The sequence below is a fragment of the Balaenoptera acutorostrata genome, chromosome 5 (genome assembly GCF_949987535.1).
Source record: "Balaenoptera acutorostrata chromosome 5, mBalAcu1.1, whole genome shotgun sequence".
In the NCBI taxonomy this organism is placed as follows: domain Eukaryota; kingdom Metazoa; phylum Chordata; class Mammalia; order Artiodactyla; family Balaenopteridae; genus Balaenoptera; species Balaenoptera acutorostrata.
The window spans coordinates 47805774-47824861 of record NC_080068.1 but is presented as its reverse complement, the minus strand read 5'-3'; the positions used below and the strand labels follow the sequence as shown (position 1 = coordinate 47824861).

Genomic DNA, 19088 nt, shown 5'->3' with positions numbered 1-19088 from the left:
CTACTTTGTTAAACAGATTATAATGCATACAATTTAGTCTTCTCTTAATGATTTAGAAGCACTTAAAAATTAAGTAGAGGTATTTTAGATAATTGTGAAAATAAGGACCCCTACTACAGCCCTGGAACTTTTTTGGATAATTCCCCAGTGTTTACTAAACTCACTTTTTCTTTTGCGTTAGGGTCCCAGAAAAATATTCATATTTGTCGTTCATACTTTCAGTACAGAACTGTTCTAGGACTGATTTGTCTTTAGTTTGGGATAATGTATAAAATAGCAATTCTAATGTTTTCTATATACGTTAACAAAGTTTGCTGGAATCATCACTGCTCTTAGAATGGAAATATATATATAATATATGTATATATATATTTATTTTATCCTTTTAATGTACCCCTAATTGCTTCCGTGTTCAATGAAACGTCTTAACATTTTGATCTTTTCTTGCAGGGTTCATGCTTGAACCGGATCCAGAATGTAGACCTGATATATTTCAAGTGTCATATTTTGCATTTAAATTTGCCAAAAAGGATTGTCCAATCTCCAACATCAATGTAAGTAGTTTTTGCAAGTAGGATATTAATTTAAAATCCATTTTATCTGTGTGGATATATATACTTTCAGAGTTACTTGTTTCAAGACGAGTGGTCTCATAGTATGTTTGTGATTAGTATTTTTGATACAAAGCTGCAGTTGCCAAACTACGTACTGTGGTGCTCTGGGGAGCTACAGTGGACTTGAGGGCACTGCAGGATATTTTGCATATTTGAGGGAAACGCAGTGACCTCTGTCTGATACAGCACAAACTACTATTATTAAGTTGTTTGGGCCTAACTGTTGAAGAAACAGGACTGTTAGATTTTTGGGGAGCAGGTTGGGGCCGGGGTGTCATGAAAAATTACTGAGACACTGAGCACTCTAAAGTTTGGTTACCTTTGGCATAAAGAGCATCGACGGCATTGTAAATGCAGAGAACTGGGTTCAGTTCTGTCTTTATCAGTGACTGATTTTGTATATTTTAGGGAGTTACTTAATAGTTTGTTACTTTTTCTGTAGAACAGGGATAGTAATTATGAGGATTAGAAATAATAAATGTAAACCCAGTGTCTAGGGCAGGGAAGCTGAGTTGGTAATAGCTATCACCATGCAAAGGCTTTGAACTGTATCTGGTGTCTGCATACTGTACTTAACTACATCAGATTAACAGTATATGGCGAGTCTGCTAATTTTAGTAAAAGTCTCGAATCATCAGTGATTTTTAAGCTGTTCTCAACATTGTGAAGATCATTCTGGCCTGACTTGTTCTTATAGGTTTCCTTTGTGTATAACTTAATCCACCCCACTGAGAAAAAAGAAGGAATTTGGTACCTTTTCCTTTTTGTTTCTTGAAGTTCTTACTATGTCAATATAATATATTCTCTGTTGAAGCTGAAAGTCATTACTAACATTCTAGTAATGAAAGTAGCTTTATTTGACATTTGCCTGGATTTTTGGCTTTTCACTCAGCAAACATTTATTGAGTACTTACTATAAGCCAGACATTATAGAGGATAAACAAATGAGTGAAGCCTCTGCTCTTGTTTTCTAGACTTGACAAGCAGTGTCATGAAAATTACCTGCAGTATGTAAAACAACACTGTATTCATGTGCTTGGTGTTTTGCTTCTTCTTCCAAAGAGTATGAAATAGTCATTGATTTACAAGTGTAATATAATCCTTTATACCCAAGATTTACCCATTTGTAAAGTGGATATAATGATGTTGTTCTGTTTATTGTCCAAGGGTTTCTGTGGAACACAAATATGAAAGTGACATTTGTATAACATGCACTGATACTTGCAAATATATGTGAACAATTTATAGATATCTGAGGTGAAGAGATTGTCTCAGAGACAATACTTTTAAAATTTAAGAATGTATCTGTAGTATTTAAGTAAAGCTTTCTGCAACTGAAATGAAAACTAAAATGAAAAGTTTTATTTTTTCTTCCAAGAATTCTCCTATTCCTTCAGCTCTTCCTGAACCGATGACTGCTAGTGAAGCAGCTTCTAGGAAAAGCCAAATAAAAGCCAGGTAGGCAAAACTATGCTGAAATTTGAAAAGGCATTTTAAAAAAAAGAGGACAGTTCTTGTTTTTAATCCTAGCAAGTGTCATTCATTAAATATCATCTTCACCCACAAAAAATGTCGTATTTCTTATTGCAAGTACAGAATAAGCTTCTTTATATGATGTAACAGGGTTTGACAGCAGTTGCGCTTTAACTGCTCCCTCTCAGCAATCACGAAGTGATTGTGTAACTGGTGATGTTACACTGGGTCCTTTTACAGGGGGGAGTTGTCATTTCATCACATGGCAACTAATTTAGGAGATTTTATGTTTTACCTAATAGCTAGTATGACTTTTTTTAAATTTACTGAAAGAAAAAATAGCTATGTATAATTTATAATGAGTGGTTATAATGGTAATACTTTTAAGACTGATAAATATAATGTTTTAAATAGTTTTTATAGTTCTTTACTACATTAATGTTTGATACGAATTACATAGGTTAAGACCTAAATCTGACTAATGATTGAATTAATGACTGATTTTTCTCATGCTTTTTGTTTTTTGAGTTTAAAAGTTAATAAGCAGGACTGTATTTTAGATTATCAGGCAGGCATAATATTACATTTGGGGAGATTTCTTGGTCACAGTTTTTTATATTATATTTTACTTATGCAAAGTATTTTATTTGACATAAAATACATAAAAAATATTTGTCACGCACTTGTTACATGCAAGATACAGATACTGAGTCCACAAAGAAAAAGCAGCAGTGTTTATTTCCAAGGAGTTCTGATCCAAATGAAGATAGACGGGTGAACAGTCACACCTTGATAGGTATCAGGCAGCTCTGAGGGTGGAGGAAGGGAAAGAAGACAGGAGCACAGGAAGAATCCGGTGGGAGTTGCTGGGCTCTTTCTTGAAGGACGAATAGTCTAGTCACTTGGAATGATGGGCAGTGAAACCATAGCAGGCAAACATTGCCAGTGAGGACAGCCTTTGTGAAACTACAAGGCTGGGGCATAATAAGGGCACATATACAGGAGTGGTGGGAAATGAAGCTGAGGAGGGGTAGGTAAATATCAGTCATGAGCAACTTTGTTTATATGTCATGCTGAGAAATTTGGATTTTGGCCTTTAGGCCGGTGAATTTTCAACTTTGCAGTCAGTTCTACTATTTGGAACTTGGTTGTCAGGTGTGTTATAAATAATCTGTTATTTGTAAATTATTGAAATATCACTTGAGAATGACTTAGTTTTTTTAAAAAAATACGGCATCACTTTAAAAACATTATCTTCATTCACTTAAATTTAAAATACTCTTTTGAGTAAGAGACGAAGGAGTAATGTGACATCTAACTTGCAGGAATCCAGCATGACTGACTGTCTTACCCATGACATAGCTGTAGTTAGCAACTGCTGTTATAGTTGAGTGGTCATTATGAATTATTGTAGGACTTGTCAGTTGAATTTTATTGTTACTTGTATTTTAAAATAATTATTTTGTTAATGATTAAATCTTTAAGAAAGTAGATACAAATTTTTTAAACAGCGTGAGTCAACTGAACAGTAATGCTCTGAATATCTTTTCACCATGACGCAAGTTACAGCTATACAATTATAAGGAAATGAAATAGTTAATGAAATAGTTAACTAAAATTCACAGTGCTATTCAGAGTATGTTAAATCTATACATTATGTATATTAAAAAAATAGGGTTCATTGGTGCTTATTGGTCAATAATATAAGTTTACTTTTTATTGATAGTATCAGTAAAGAAGTTGAAAAATTCTAAATGTTAAGAAGTTGAAAATCTTTTTTTTTTTTTTTTTCCATGTAAAAGGCATATTTCCAGAGAGGGGAGGAGGGGGAATCTTTAAATAGCAATATCATTATTAACATGTTTTAAAGCTTTTATGAATATTATCTGCCTGCCCTGCCTTCAATCTGTGGCACTTTTTGTTTCACTTCTTAAAAGCCCCCATCCACCTCCCCAAAATTTGCATCTGCTCTTGGGACTGTTACACATGTGAAGCTTATGTGATTTATATCTTAAAGATGGAAGGGTTGAGAATCACTGTCCTGGCAGAAGGAAACACTGAAGGATTTTAAGAGAAGAAGTGTTTGTATTTTAGGAAGATTGTTCAGGCTAGTTAGCAGAAAAGAGAAGAAAGGAAGCAAAAAACCAGCTCTGTGTCTGGTACGATAGTGCAAAGGAAGCTGCGTAGCAGTGTTGATATCAGTAGTTACTCGTTCTTTCATTTTAGTTAAGTTTGTATTTTCACTTTGCCAAATCTGTCCAGGCATTCTCCTCCCATTTCTTCATAGACTGCTTACTTTCTTTTACTGTCTGATGAAATCATATTTATGTTTAACCTCCAGTTCTCACCTGAGCCTTCTCTAGCCAAGTTAGGTTAAAGGTAAAATTACTCCTCCATGAAACTCTTGACAGTACTAGCTTAGCGCTGGTTACTTTTTCTGTCTTACATTTTATTATATTTTCATGAACATGTGTCATATCTTTCTAGGTAGACTGTAAATTCTTTGAAGACAGGGTGCTGAGCCCTGTTAGCTGGATCTCAGTAATTGTATAATAGATATTGGTACATTAGTGAAATAAGTTAGGAAACACTAGACTAAACAAAGTCTGCAGAACTTTTAATATGCTTTTTAGAGGTTTGCCCTGCTCATGTGTGTTGTGAATCCTTTACGGAGCTATTTAGAACAGGAACAAGGCAGGGTGAGGTCTGGCCTATATACTACCCACTTAATGAAGAATGGGTAGACAAATAGAAAGATTGTATACAATATTTCCCCCAAATTACTTGAGTTTAGGGAGTACAGCATTGGTTTTAGTGCCATATCCATAATTTGAACTCAATAAATAATTAGATTAAATGAGATATAATTGGTTACATGTATACATGATCTTTTTATAACCTTTTAGTTCTATTTTCATATGACTTGTACCATTCCCCATCCCGTCTAAAACATAAATGTTATTTTTAGAAAACAGCACACATACAATGCATTTCTATGATTTTCCAAAATCTTTTGATTCAATTTCACATCCTTTCTTTCTGAGAAAGATAGTTGTTGAGAGGGCTCCCTCTTGTGGTATCTCCAGATAGAGGAAAGAACTGTAGAGTTCTGTGCAGTTACGATAGACAGGACTTTCTCTAAATGCCGCAGATGTGTACTTGATAAATCATATGTATGCAAAACTTTTAAGCGTCAGATCATTTTGAAAATGTGCTAAGGGAACTTGATAAAGAGAGTTTATTGCAATCCTTTTGAAAAGTGAACATAGACCCTGTTAAAAAATATTCGAGTTTTTGTTCTGAATTTATAGAAAGCAGAGTTGATAAATATGTAAGTTAAAGATTTTTCCTGGCCATTTTTGAAAGAGAAAAGCAAATGTCTGTGTCTCCTTGAATTATATTTAGTGTCTCTTGCTTTCAAAACTGCTTTCCACTTGACCACTCACATTTGTGGCCTAAACTAAGTCCTAGTGGGAAAACTTTTATATAATTTCCATTCAGTGTTTTAAGTAAAGCAAAGTTAAAGATTCAAGATGCTGAATGTGAGCTGATAGCTCCACCAGTTAAAAGTTTTGGCTTCTTTTGTTTTACATGCATTAGGGCCTATTCTTTTTTTTTTTTTTAGGCCAGGAGTCCAAGCTAAAGGAGACTGTTGTTTGTTGTTTCTTATTTTTATTTCTCTGACTGGTTTAGAGAGTTGGCTCTCAGTTTTGTCTAAAACCTTATTGGGAAGACTTCTGTTTGCTTCCTTTATTTTATCTCCTTAAGAGCAATTCTATACTCTTTTTCTGCCAGCTCCGGTGACAGACTATAAGTGGTAGCAATCTGGCTTGAGGAAATTGGTTAGGTTTATTTTATTTACTTTCTTATCTTCATTAAACATTTAGTACTTGAAAATGAGACTTAGGAAGAAGCCAAGAGGACTAACATGATTATCAATAATAATAAATATGCATCTGTTGAAATAGATCCTTTATAGAACAAATAGTAAGTTGGAAGTGATCCCAGTATTTGGAATGACATGTGTTCTTCTGTTGTAGAATAACAGATACCATTGGACCAACAGAAACCTCAATTGCACCAAGACAGAGACCAAAGGCGAATTCTACTACTGCCACTCCTAGTGTGCTGACCATTCAAAGTTCAGCAATACCTGTTAAAGTCCCAGCTCCTGGTGAATTCAGTAACCACAGACCAAAAGGTGATACAGCTCTGCCAACCTCATCCCCTTTTTAGTTAATTTACATAAACCTTTTATGGCTTGGTTTCCTAGAAATGTAAATTATTGGCAGACTTACTATTGTGAAGCAGATGTGTCACATAGTGCTTTAAGAAACATAAAGCTACTAATGTCTAATAAACCCACCTAATTGTTTTCCTAATGTTGTCAGCAAAGGTAAGGTACTGGCAGTATAAAAGTATGGTATGAAAAGCTCACAATCTGCTTATCTCTAGAGTCATCAACTAGTAGGGTTCGAGGTTGATACTAAAGTTCAAGAGTATAGAAAATTCTATATTGTATTGGAAAGGAGGAACTTGAAACTCTAGCCTTACAAAGCTTTAATGTTAAAGTGTTTTCAACTAGTATGTTTTAAATTAGGATACTGTAATTGTTAAAAGCCTACATGTTGAGTCTTAAGAACCTGGATTTGAGTCCTGTTTCTCCTATTTTTTAGTAATATGTGTTACGAAAATACTAGTACCTATCTTATGGGACTGTTGTGAAGATTAAATGACTATGTACTATAATGCCTGCCACATAATATGTCCTTAAGTAACTACTGTTACTACTATTAGGTAAAGTATATGCTCAGGGAAGACGTTTATGTTATCTGATGTAACATATGCCTGTGGTGATCAGGCCTACCTGATGGAGGAATAGGGAAAGGGAAAAGGGAACAAAAGGGGAATTTGAAGTCTTTTATGTCCAATTCCCATTTTACCATTTCTTAGCCTCACTGTTCTCTTCTGTAAAATGGGAAAACAACCATTCTGTCTATTATAAAGAGTAAATAACAAGGTGTATGGTATCTAGGAAAATTCTGTTTCATAGTAAGCATTCAGTGTTAGTTTTCCTTTTTCTACCTTTTGGGTTGGAGTTGTTATTCTTTTTTTTTTTCTTTTTTTTTTAATAAAGCTGTATTTATTTATTTATTTAATTTTATTCTTCTTTTCTTTTTTTTGGCCGTGACATGCGGCACGAGGGATCTTAGTTCCCTGACCAGGGATTGAACCTGTGCCCCCTGCAGTGGAAATGCAGAGTCTTAACCACTGGACCTCCAGGGAAGTCTCGCTATTAGTCTTCCCTATCACATATTTTGGCCCTTCAGCCAAAGACCACTAGGAACACACTTATATTTGAATAAATTTGGTTTATTACTCAGGTACCCTGGAAATCTGTGGGAGTATCTCAGTAAGAAGGTGTCTGAAAAGAGGTATTAAGGGATTTGGGCTTGTTTTAGGTAATTTTGGGGAGGTGGGGCTATAATATCATTATCATCATATAGAAGGAGGGAAGCAAAAGCCTCATTTGAAAATGAGGCAGCATTTAGTCATTTTGGCCAGGATTGAGAGAGGTTTGGTCATTTTTCTGGTTTGGACTGTGTTCCTGATTTTGTCAGTGTTGAGACATGATAATGGAGTAGTCTTGTCCTGGTCCATCATGGTCATAGGATGGCTTTGTCTGATGCCAGTGTTCTGTAAAATTGTTTATGTTTATCATGAGAACACCTAGATCTAAGTGTGTCAGGCCTACCCCCTATGTCAGGGGCACCATTTCTCTTTCTTACATACTTCTAGCTTAAGTTGAAAAAAAATACTATTTTTCCCCCCATATGTACATCTCTTAACAGTGCTTTTCTCACTAAATCTTATATAAAAAGTATGGAATGTAAAAAAAAAAAAAAGGTCATGAAGAACCTAGGGGCAAGACGGGAATAAAGACACAGACCTACTACAGAATGGACTTGAGGACACGGGGAGGGGGAAGGGTAAGCTGGGACAAAGTGAGAGAGTGGCAAGGACATATATACACTACCAAACGTAAAACAGATAGCTAGTGGGAAGCAGCCGCATAGCACAGGGAGATCAGCTCGGTGCTTTGTGACCACCTAGAGGGGTGGGATACGGAGAGTGGGAGGGAGGGAGACACAAGAGGGAGGAGATATGGGGATATAAGTATATGTATAGCTGATTCACTTTGTTATAAAGCAGAAACTAACATACCATTGTAAAGCAATTATACTCCAATAAAGATGTTAAAAAAATAACACATGAATAAATTTTAAAAATAAATTCATACAAGACACTAGCATTCAGAACAATGTAGAAGTCCCCATTCTTTTTCTTTCCAGAGTAAACTAGCAGCAGTTTGGTATACATCCTCCTAGTCCTTTTTTATGTTCTTGCATGCATGTACACAGATATAAATAATTCACGTTGGGTTAAACACAAATGGATTCATACTATACATAGTTCTCTACAACTTGATTTTTTTTTAAACTTAATATACTTTGGAGAGCTTTGCATATCAGTGCATATGGATCTACCATGTAGTTTTTAATAGGTATGTGATATTCCATCATATGAATGTACCATAGTCTATAAAACCTTTTTGGTTATTTCCAATATTTGCTATTATAAATAGTGTTGTGGTAAACATCTTTATAATGGACACTTGATTTCCATGTCAGCATTCTTCTTAGGAAGCTATTAAAGTATACTCATTTACAATTATTCAGATACTGCCAAATTACCATCCAAAGAAGACTTCAGAAATTTACGCTACAGCACCAACAAGGTGTGAGTGTCCTTTCATCCCTGTCCTTGCCAACACTTGATAGTATTGGTTTTTTTTTTTAAATTTTATTTATTTATTTATTTATGGCTGTGTTGGGTCTTCGTTTCTGTGCGAGGGCTTTCTCTAGTTGCGGCAAGGGGGGCCACTCTTCATCGTGGTGTGCGGGCCTCTTACTATCGCGGCCTCTCTTGTTGCGGAGCACAGGCTCCAGACGCGCAGGCTCAGTGATTGTGGCTCACGGGCCCAGTTGCTCCGCGGCATGTGGGATCTTCCCAGACCAGGGCTCGAACCCGTGTCCCCTGCATTGGCAGGCAGATTCTCAACCACTGCGCCACCAGGGAAGCCCAGTAGTATTGGTTTTTAAAAAATGTTTCCCTATTGACAGGTGAAACATTTTTGATTTTATTTTAATATTCCTGATTAACGGTACTGTTTCATGTTTACTGACCATTTGTTTTCTTCTGTGAATTGTCTTTTGCAATTTTCCATGAGATTGTTTATCTTTTATTTACTTTTTATTGCTCTGAAGAGTTTTATCTTCATGTATTCTGAATATTCTTTGCCAAATATATTGTAAATATTTTCTTCCAGTGTATCATTTGTCTTTAACTCATGAATTTACTGAACTTCTGTGAGCCTTCATTTCATCATTTGCAAAATGGGGAATAATAGTATGAGGATTTAATGATGTACTCGAAAGCATGGTTTTCATGTAGGATTGTAGTGATGGTTTTTGGGAGTTCTCTGGTGCTCTGTGGGCTTGGCTTGAGAACCAAGGAGCTCTATTCAGCTTGAGAACACTAAAGAGAAGTCACAGTTTGTGAGGTGAGAGGGGAGTTCCATGAGTTATTGCATGATGCTCATTGGCTTGTGCTTGTGCTTCACCTGCAGCTGAAAGTGTTCTCCAGTTAGACATCAGGGCCTTAAAAGATGAATGTATAGCTGAGGAGCTGAACTTTTTAATACTCTTACAACTGGAAATAAATACACTTAAAAGGCTAATCGTGGTTATGTCTGTGTGGCGGAATTATGGTTTTAATTTTCTTTCTGTATTTTTATAAACATTTTCAAGAATAATTAAAATGAACATGCCATTTTTTTGTAATTGGAAGAATTAGAAATAGTTATAAAACGATTTTTGTAGAGGTGTTGAATTTAAGGCCTGTGGAGTTTTTTTTTTTTTTTAAACATTTTTATTGGAGTATAATTGCTTTACAATGGTGTGTTAGTTTCTGCTTTATAACAAAGTGAATCAGTTATACATATACATATATCCCCATATCTCCTCCCTCTTGAGTCTCCCTCCCTCCCACCTTCCTTATTCCACCCCTCTAGGTGGTCACAAACCACAGAGCTGATCTCCCTGTGCTATGCGGCTGCTTCCCACTAGCTCTCTATTTCACATTTGGTAGTGTATATATGTCCATATATACACTACCACTCTCTCACTTTGTCCCAGCTTACCCTTCCCCCTCCCCGTGTCCTCAAGTCCATTCTCTAGTAGGTCTGCGTCTTTATTCCCGTCTTGCCCCTAGGTTCTTCATGACCATTTTTTTTTTTTTTTTAGATTCCATATATATGTGTTAGCATACGGTATTTGTTTTTCTCTTTCTGACTTACTTCACTCTGTATGACAGACTCTAGGTCCATCCACCTCACTACAAATAACTCAATTTCGTTTCTTTTTATGGCTGAGTAATATTCCATTGTATATATGTGCCACATCTTCCTTATCCATTCATCTGTCGATGGACACTTAGGTTGCTTCCATATCCTGGCTATTGTAAATAGAGCTGCAATGAACATTGTGGTACATGACTCTTCTTGAATTATAGTTTTCTCAGGGTATATGCCCAGTAGTGGGATTGCTGGGTCGTATGGTAGTTCTGTTTTTAGATTTTTAAGGAACTCCTCCATACTGTTCTCCATAGTGGCTCTATCAGTTTACATTCCCACCAGCAGTGTATGAAGGTTCCCTTTTCTCCACACCCTCTCCAGCATTTACTGTTCGTAGATTTTTTTTTTTAACATCTTTTTTTTTTTTTTAACTTTTATTTATATTTTTATTTTTGGCTGTGTTGGGTCTTCGTTTCTGTGCGAAGGCTTTCTCTAGTTGTGGCAAGCGGGGGCCACTCTTCATCGCGGTGCGCGGGCCTCTCACCACCGCGGCCTCACTTGTTGCGGAGCACAGGCTCCAGACGCGCAGGCTCAGTAACTGTGGCTCACGGGCCCAGTTGCTCCGTGGCATGTGGGATCTTCCCAGACCAGGGCTCAGAACCCGTGTCCCCTGCATTAGCAGGCAGACTCTCAACCGCTGTGCCACCAGGGAAGCCCCCTAACATCTTTATTGGAGTATAATTGCTTTACAATGGTGTGTTAGTTTCTGCTTTATAAGAAAGTAAATCAGTTATATATATACATATGTTCCCATATCTCTTCCCTCTTGCGTCTCCCTCCCTCCCACCCTCCTTATCCCACCCCTCTAGGTGGTCACAACCACCGAGCTGATCTCCCTGTGCTATGATGATGGCCATTTTGACCCGTGTGAGATGATATCGCATTGTAGTTTTGATTTGCATTTCTCTAATGATTAATGATGTTGAGCATTCTTTCATGTGTTTGTTGGCAATCTGTACATCTTTGGAGAAATGTCTATTTGGGTCTTCTGCCCGTTTTTGGGTTGGGTTGTTTGTTTTTTTGATACTGAGCTGCATGATCTGCTTGTAAATTTTGGAGATTAATCCTTTGTCAGTTGCTTCATTTGCAAATATTTTCTCCCATTCTGAGGGTTGTCTTTTCTTCTTGTTTATGGTTTCCTTTGCGGTGCAAAAGCTTTTAAGTTTCACTAGGTCCCATTTGTTTATTTGTGTTTTTATTTCCATTTCTCTAGAAGGTGGGTCAAAAAGGATCTTGCTGTGATTTATGTCATAGGTGTTCTGCCTATGTTTTCCTCTAAGAGTTTGGTAGTGTCTGGCCTTACATTTAGATCTTTAATCCATTTTGAGTTTATTTTTGTGTATGGTGTTAGGGAGTGTTCTAATTTCATTCTTTTACATGTAGCTGTCCAGTTTTCCCAGCACCACTTATTGAAGCGGCTGTCTTTTCTCCATTGTATATTCTTAAGGCCTGTGGAAGTTTGAAGACATTAACATTGGTGAAAAAGAATCCTTCTCTCTCTCTTCTTGCACTCTCCCTTCTTTTCTCCCTTTAGGGTTAAAGAGTCATATGTGAATTTATGGTAACTTGTTGGAAGAGAATATAGAAATTATAGTATATTGCATTTCCTCTTTTTGAAGTTGTCTGTCTCATCCTTTCTTGGTTATTTCAGAAGTTTATTCATAGGATTTTCCTATGGTTAAATTTATAAAGCTTATAAAAAAAATGCCCATTTAGGAGACAGTGTTAGTAGATTCACTACAGCAGCATTTATTGAACATCTGTTATGGAAAAAGTTCTTTGGGGCACTAAAAGAAGTAATAAATAAGTCTTCACCCCATCCTTCAGTTAGGAAATAACCATGTAAACAATTAATATGTGCAAGGCAAAAAGAAATGTTATAAACTGAGTGGAAGCACTAAAGGAAGGAAGAAGGAAGAGAGATTTGAGATAAACTTTAAAGGTAAGAAGAGTTGCAGTGGGTGGAAAGTGGCATTCTAGACAGAGAATCATGTCAGCAAAGATGCAGACTCATGATGGTGCATGATACAGTTGAGAAATGTGGAACATTTCAAATTGTCATGGTTGGTGTGTTCACGGAGAGATGAAGCGTGACAGATTAAGTGTCTCTAGGATGTTGACTTGTTCACGAGTTGTAACTGACAAAATTAACTTTCATGGGTACTTTTATTATAGTAAATAATCCCTTTAGACTCTACGCATACGGAAGTTTCTGTAAGATAAGGATATGAATGCCTTGGTTAATGATGATTGGAGTGCGTGTTTTGAAATGCAGCCATTTTATTGAAGTCATGAGTATGTTAATGTAAGTTTTTGGAAACCTCTTTTAGGAGCGCTGAGACCTGGAAGTGGCCCTGAGCTCTTACTGGGTCAGGGGCCCGCTCAGCAGCCTCCACAGCAGCATCGAGTACTTCAGCAGCTACAGCAGGGGGACTGGAGGTTGCAGCAGCTGCATCTGCAGCATCGTCATCCTCAGCAGCAGCAGCTACTTCAGGATGCTTATGTGCAGCAGGTGATGCTTGCGTTACTTGAGATACAGAAGTGCTGTCGTGGAATTCATGCCGCTCTTGAATCGCAGTGAATCCCCTTTTGTATCATGGGCGCTTTGAACTGTAGATGGAAGTAAACATTTTGCTCAGTTTCCTGATTATTAAAAGAATATGTAGTTTGGACTTCTGTAGTGGTGCAGTGGTTAAAAGTCAGCCTGCCAATGCAGGGGACACGGGTTTGAGCCCTGGTCCGGGAAGATCCCACATGCCGCGGAGCAACTAAGCCCGTGCGCCACAGCTACTGAGCCCATGTACCACAACTGCTGAAGCCTGCATGCTTAGAGCCCATGCTGCGTAACAAGAGAAGCCACCGCAGTGAGAAGCCTGAGCACCACAACGAAGAGTAGCCCCCGCTCGACGCAGCTAGAGAAAGCCCGCTCACAGCAGTGAAGATCCAACGCAGCCAAAAATAAAAATAAATATATAAAAAATTAAAAAAAAAAGAATATATGTTTTATTTGCATTCTGTGAGATACTCAAGAGTACTCCTGTTGTAATAAGTTGTATCGTGGCTTTATGAAGCAAAGGATGTTCACCCAGTCATTTGGCATTGCAAATAAGTACTGCAATTTATGATGAATATTAATCTTTTTCAGGTTACATTTTGAGTTCATATATATAGACTAATAATGTTATTGTTGGAAAGGTGATATTAGACTTTCAGAAGTAATATTGTCTTGGGTTTTTGTTCTTATTCTTTTTTTGCCTGTGTTGGGGGATGTGTGTATGTGTATGTGTGTAGGGTTGGCATTTAGAGTTGGAAGGGACATAGAAAAAGATGACCTTAAGTTCTAGGCTGTCCTTTGCCTCATCAGAACCTGCACATCTGTAGTTTCACTAAACTATTTTAAATTTAATGACTGTCATCATTGTCCTTCCATCATTTCCTGAACTATTTTTGAGCCAATTATATGCATGCTACTTCTCATGGGTATACCCTGTCCTCTGGTCTTGACTGATAGACCCAGAGTGGAGGATAGTTAAATAGGGGTGCCATTGGATGGCCAGAAGATACCATTGAAGGGGAGGCAGAGGAGCATGGGAATTTACTGTAATGGTTCCTGGACACAAGTCACTTCAGGGGTCTTCATCAGCTGGTAAACGTGTTTCGGTTTAGGTTTCTTCCAGACATCCTTAAACTGTGCTGGAGATGGTTTTAGTTGAATCTATTATGTTTCATAAATAATTTTGAAACCAATTCCAATAAGCTGATTTAAGTTATAGTCACTTACTGACTATAGGTATCTCTTACATTAGTGTTTGGACTATTGAGTACCCAAGTCATTGCTATGGTAAGATCAATACCTAAAAAAAAAAAAAAAGGCTCTCGCACAAAAAAGGCATGAGTAATACTGATGAGTTTGTTTTTCCAATTGTAGTATCAACATGCAGTGCAACAGCAGCAGATACTTCAACAACAGTTTTTAATGCATTCAGTATATCAGCCGCAACCTTCCACATCCCAGTATCCTACAATGGTAAGCGTTATGTAATTTCTAGAGATTTCTCTCTGAGTATACATTCCAGTGTTGGAATTCACAGTACGAATAGTATTATTCAGAATTCAATAATTCAGAATCAACTCAAGTTAGTTTATTACCATGTATTTTATCAAAGCCAGTTATGTATTCTCAAGCAGCTTTACATTGGGCTGAACGCGGATCTGGCACATCTTATCTGATAGTATATAAGGAGATGATTGGTTACCCAGGATCTCTTGTCATATGTCTCTCTCATTTGGCAAATGTCTGTTGAAGAAAAGAAAAGAAACCCAAAGGAAAGTTGCATTTGCTTCAGAGAATAGTTTGACCTGTTTTTGCAGCAACCGCTATACCAAGTGACTTTAAACTACCGTATCATTTTTTCTTAAACTATTTAAAGGAGAATTTTTGAATCCTGCCGGGTGACCCTAACTTTCCAGTTCCTTTTTTTTTTTTTTTTTAATTGAGATATAATTGACATAAGATTATATTCTTTTACCTGAAACTATCTACCTGAGATAACGTAATAATTCGATATTTGCGTATATTCCAGAATGATCACCACAGTAAGTCCAGTTAAACAACTTCTTAAATAGATTGATTTCATCTTGTAGTTTTCTAGTAGTGAGCCACTCCTTCAGATAAAAATTGTTTTTCAGGTTCCTGATTTTGTTGCCAGTGTGAAAAGGAAGGAGCGTAGTAAATAGGTGCAACGCTGACAGTGCTTTAGTGACCTTGAGCGTTGTTCTGCGTAACGGCATTTTTTGTTTCAGATGCAGCAGTATCAGCAGGCTTTCTTGCAGCAGCAAATGCTAGCTCAACATCAGCAGTCTCGACAACAGGCATCACCAGAGTATCTCACTTCCCCTCAAGAGTTCTCACCGGCCTTAGTGTCCTACACTTCATCACTTCCAGCTCAGGTTGGAACCATAATGGACTCCTCTTATAGTGCCAACAGGCAAGTATTTTTCCATTGAATACAAAGGAAATTATTGTGGGAGTGGGTGTTATCATGGAGTGGAGTCACTAAGTGGCTCCTGAATTAATTTAGAGCCCATCTTAGAGTTCCCTTTTTTTCTCTTACTAGTCCTCTCTCCTGACCCCTTTGCATCTCCATCCTTCTTTCCATTTCCAGCAGTTGATTCTGCTAACTGCTATTTGCAAATAAGGCTTAGCAACATCCAGCAGCATTTAAGGCTAAGAAAATTATTAGCTTATATGTTAAGACATTCTTTGTCTGACAAACTTAGTAGTTTAAAACGATGATAAACCTTTATTATCTCACACACTTTCTTTGGATCAGGAATTTAGGAGTAGCTTACCTGTATGGTTATGACCAGGGAAGGGTCTCTCATGAGGTTATAGTTAAGATGTTGGCTGGGGCTGCAGTCCACTGAAGGCTTGCCTGGTACTGGTGGATCTGTTTGTAAGGTCACTCACATGGTTTTGGGCAGGAGGCCTCAGTTTTTTGTCACATGGATGTCTCCAAAAGGCTGTTTGAGTATTCTCTTTGGCAAAATCAAAGACTGTTTTGAACAAGGAATTGTTTATTCTGGTTTCTTCAAGAACATGTGGTCCAAAAGAGAGGGCAAGGAGGAACCTTTGATGCCTTTTATGATCTAGTCTCAGAAGTAACACGTTGGCACTTCCACCATATTTCATTTGTTAGAATTGAGTCACTAGATCTAGCCCACATTCAAGGGCAGGGGAATTCGGTTCCACCCTTTGAAGGGAGGAGTGTCAAAGAACTTGCAGACACATTTTAACACGTGTTTGAAGTGTAGGTTAAGGTGACACCCCCCGTTGAGTTACAGTCTATGAAGAAGAATCCATAAATTCATTCCAGGAACAGGAGGAAGATGATTTAGATAGGGAATCCTAAGGTTGTAAAAGGATCATTGACAGGCAGGAGGGGAATGCCCATTTCTCTTTGAGTTTTAACCTCTCTTATCTGTGTTTCTAGAACTCCAAAAGTCCTTAAAGGTAGTTTTGGAATTAGAGATGGGATTCCTTCATACGGAGGCAGGCTTAGACTTTGGCAGTTGGTGCATTCCTAGAGTGAGTTCTAAACTGAATTACATTTATTATTAAGATACCTAAGTTATATTTACTAGAAAGACTATCTACTAGTTGGCCAATTCTAGCTTTCAGTAAGTGTTTAAACATTCCATTCTTGGCTCAACTATACTGAAGGGGCTTGGGCTAGGGGATTAAATGGGCAACTTTTGCCGTTTCTTCCCTTTCAAGATCTGTGTGGTGGCAGTAGAAGTGAGCTCCCAAGGGGAAGGTGAATTTAAGGGGATGAGTCAAGGCTTGCAAAATTAAGATACTTCTTTAGAAGCACATAGAGGTTCTCCCTCCATTACCAGTGTTAGAAGATCTGGATCTGAATTATTAAATGAACTTGACAACTTTTGTTATACTGTCTAGTGCCTATGCTGTATTTCCAGGCTGGGTTGAGGGAGAGGTACCCAGGTATTCTTAGGTTAAGAAGGCTTTAAACTCTCATCTTCTATTAAAAGCCAATAGGCCTATTGGATAACTTTCATAGAACCAGTAGTCCTAGGCTCCAGACTATAGATATTTTAAACACCATGAATAATTTATTATATAGAAAATAACCCTCCTCTAGTTTTAGGCAATTCCTAAAGCAATTCTAGCAGCCCACCTTTTGTTGGTAGCTATGTAGAGAATGTCTTTGTCAAAAGGAAAATTATTGTGTCTCTCAGCATAACCAGGACATAAAATCACCTTATTCAGTAGTGATTTTAGAGTGATACTGTTTGATATGGCAACTGATTTTCACTTTAAGGTTTATTCACTATGATAAATAATAGTTAATATTTATTTATTTATTTATTTTAACATACTTTTTTTAAAATGACTGTTGTTGTTTTTTTTTAAAGTATTTGTTTATTTATTTATTTATGGCTGTGTGGGGTCTTCGTTTCTGTGCGAGGGCTTTCTCTAGTTGTGGCAAGCGGGGGCCACTCCTCACCGCGATGCGCGGGCCTCTCACTATCGCGGCCTCTCTTGTTGAGGAGCACAGGCTCCAGACGCGCAGGCTCAGTAATTGTGGCTCACGGGCCCAGTTGCTCCGCGGCATGTGGGATCCTCCCAGACCAGGGCTCAAACCCGTGTCCCCTGCACTGGCAGGCAGACTCTCAACCACTGCGCCACCAGGGAAGTCCCAGTAGTTAATATTTAATGAGTGCTTATTTATTTATTATGTTCTCTCTGCTTTACATGTATTAAATCATTTAATCTTCTCAGTAACCCTATGAGGTAAATACTGCTACTCTTGTTTCACAGATAAGGAAGTTGAGACCTAGAGAAGTTAAGGGACTTGCCCAAGGGTACACAGCTAGTGACCTTTGTGGAGGTGATTCAAATCCCATGTGGTCTCCCTTCCAATCCATGCCCTTACTGCCACCTCCATCATAATAAAATGATCTGCTTTTCCAAATATTTATAAAGTATGAACTAGGAAACTTTAAAATTTTCAACTATAATGTATTTTTTTCCTCTCTTAATTTTTACTCTAGGTCAGTTGCTGATAAGGAGGCAGTTGCAAATATTACAAATCAGAAGAACATCAGTAACCCACCTGATATGTCAGGGTGGAATCCTTTTGGAGAGGATAATTTCTCCAAGTTAACAGAAGAGGAACTGTTGGACAGAGAATTTGACCTTCTAAGATCAAGTAAGGGACACTTGAAGGCTTATTTTGCTTCACAGTAAAATAACAGCTCTATAATTATTCAGCAAGGCCAAAGACTGTTTTGGGATGGTGAAGAGAAAATTCTTTTTGCGCATTTGAGGGCAAAATTCAGGCCATCTTCTTTTACATATACTATCAAACTATATTGTGTGCTTTAGAAATCAATTGCTTGACAGTAGCTATTAAACCCAAGATTGCTGATAATATGCTGATTCCCAGCACTTAAATACTGCATATCTTTGTTAATTCAGAAATCTCCAAGAAATGGAAAATTAATGTTCAAATAAAAAGGGAGAGATTAGTATCTTGTCTTACTAATCATTTTGCAGCTCTGTTTTCTTGCACACTCAGTAGAAGATATTGTGGGTCTGAGATGCCCTTTGAAAGTGCCTGAAAGAAAACATGGGCTACTACATTATGTTAATGTTTTGTAATGTCCTTTTAATGAGTGGTGACATAAACGGGCTGCCTTGTTGTCCTGGTATGGCAAAAGTGAAATAAATTCTTTTCCATTTTAAATCAGATATCTCAATGTTTTTACTTGCAGTCATTGCCTTTTCTTAAACTACCTAATATATATGTCAAGTCTCGCTATACATATTTTAGAAGTTATTTTTTGGAAAAGGTATGTATGGAGTATTTTGGGGAGGTTGCAAAACAGTAGCAAAAAGCTCACTCCTGGAGTCTGTGGATAATTGTCAGGTTTCTGAGTCTTGTGGGTGTGTGTGTGCACGTGTGTGCCCAGTGTGTTTCCCCATTTTGCATGTGAAAAGA

At 37.4% G+C, this 19088-nt stretch overlaps 1 protein-coding gene across 3 annotated transcripts in view; it reads left to right on the top strand.

Moving 5' to 3' along the window:
• BMP2K (BMP2 inducible kinase) overlaps positions 1–19088 on the top strand; it is a 124371-nt gene that overhangs the window by 79639 nt on the left and 25644 nt on the right. For all 3 annotated transcript variants that reach the window (XM_007165601.3, XM_007165599.3, XM_007165600.3), the window contains 7 exons: positions 451–554; positions 1993–2072; positions 6128–6288; positions 12894–13075; positions 14492–14590; positions 15367–15551; positions 18139–18296. In XM_007165601.3, the coding sequence (XP_007165663.2) occupies positions 451–554; positions 1993–2072; positions 6128–6288; positions 12894–13075; positions 14492–14590; positions 15367–15551; positions 18139–18296 (969 nt within the window). The remainder of the gene's footprint in view (positions 1–450; positions 555–1992; positions 2073–6127; positions 6289–12893; positions 13076–14491; positions 14591–15366; positions 15552–18138; positions 18297–19088) is intronic.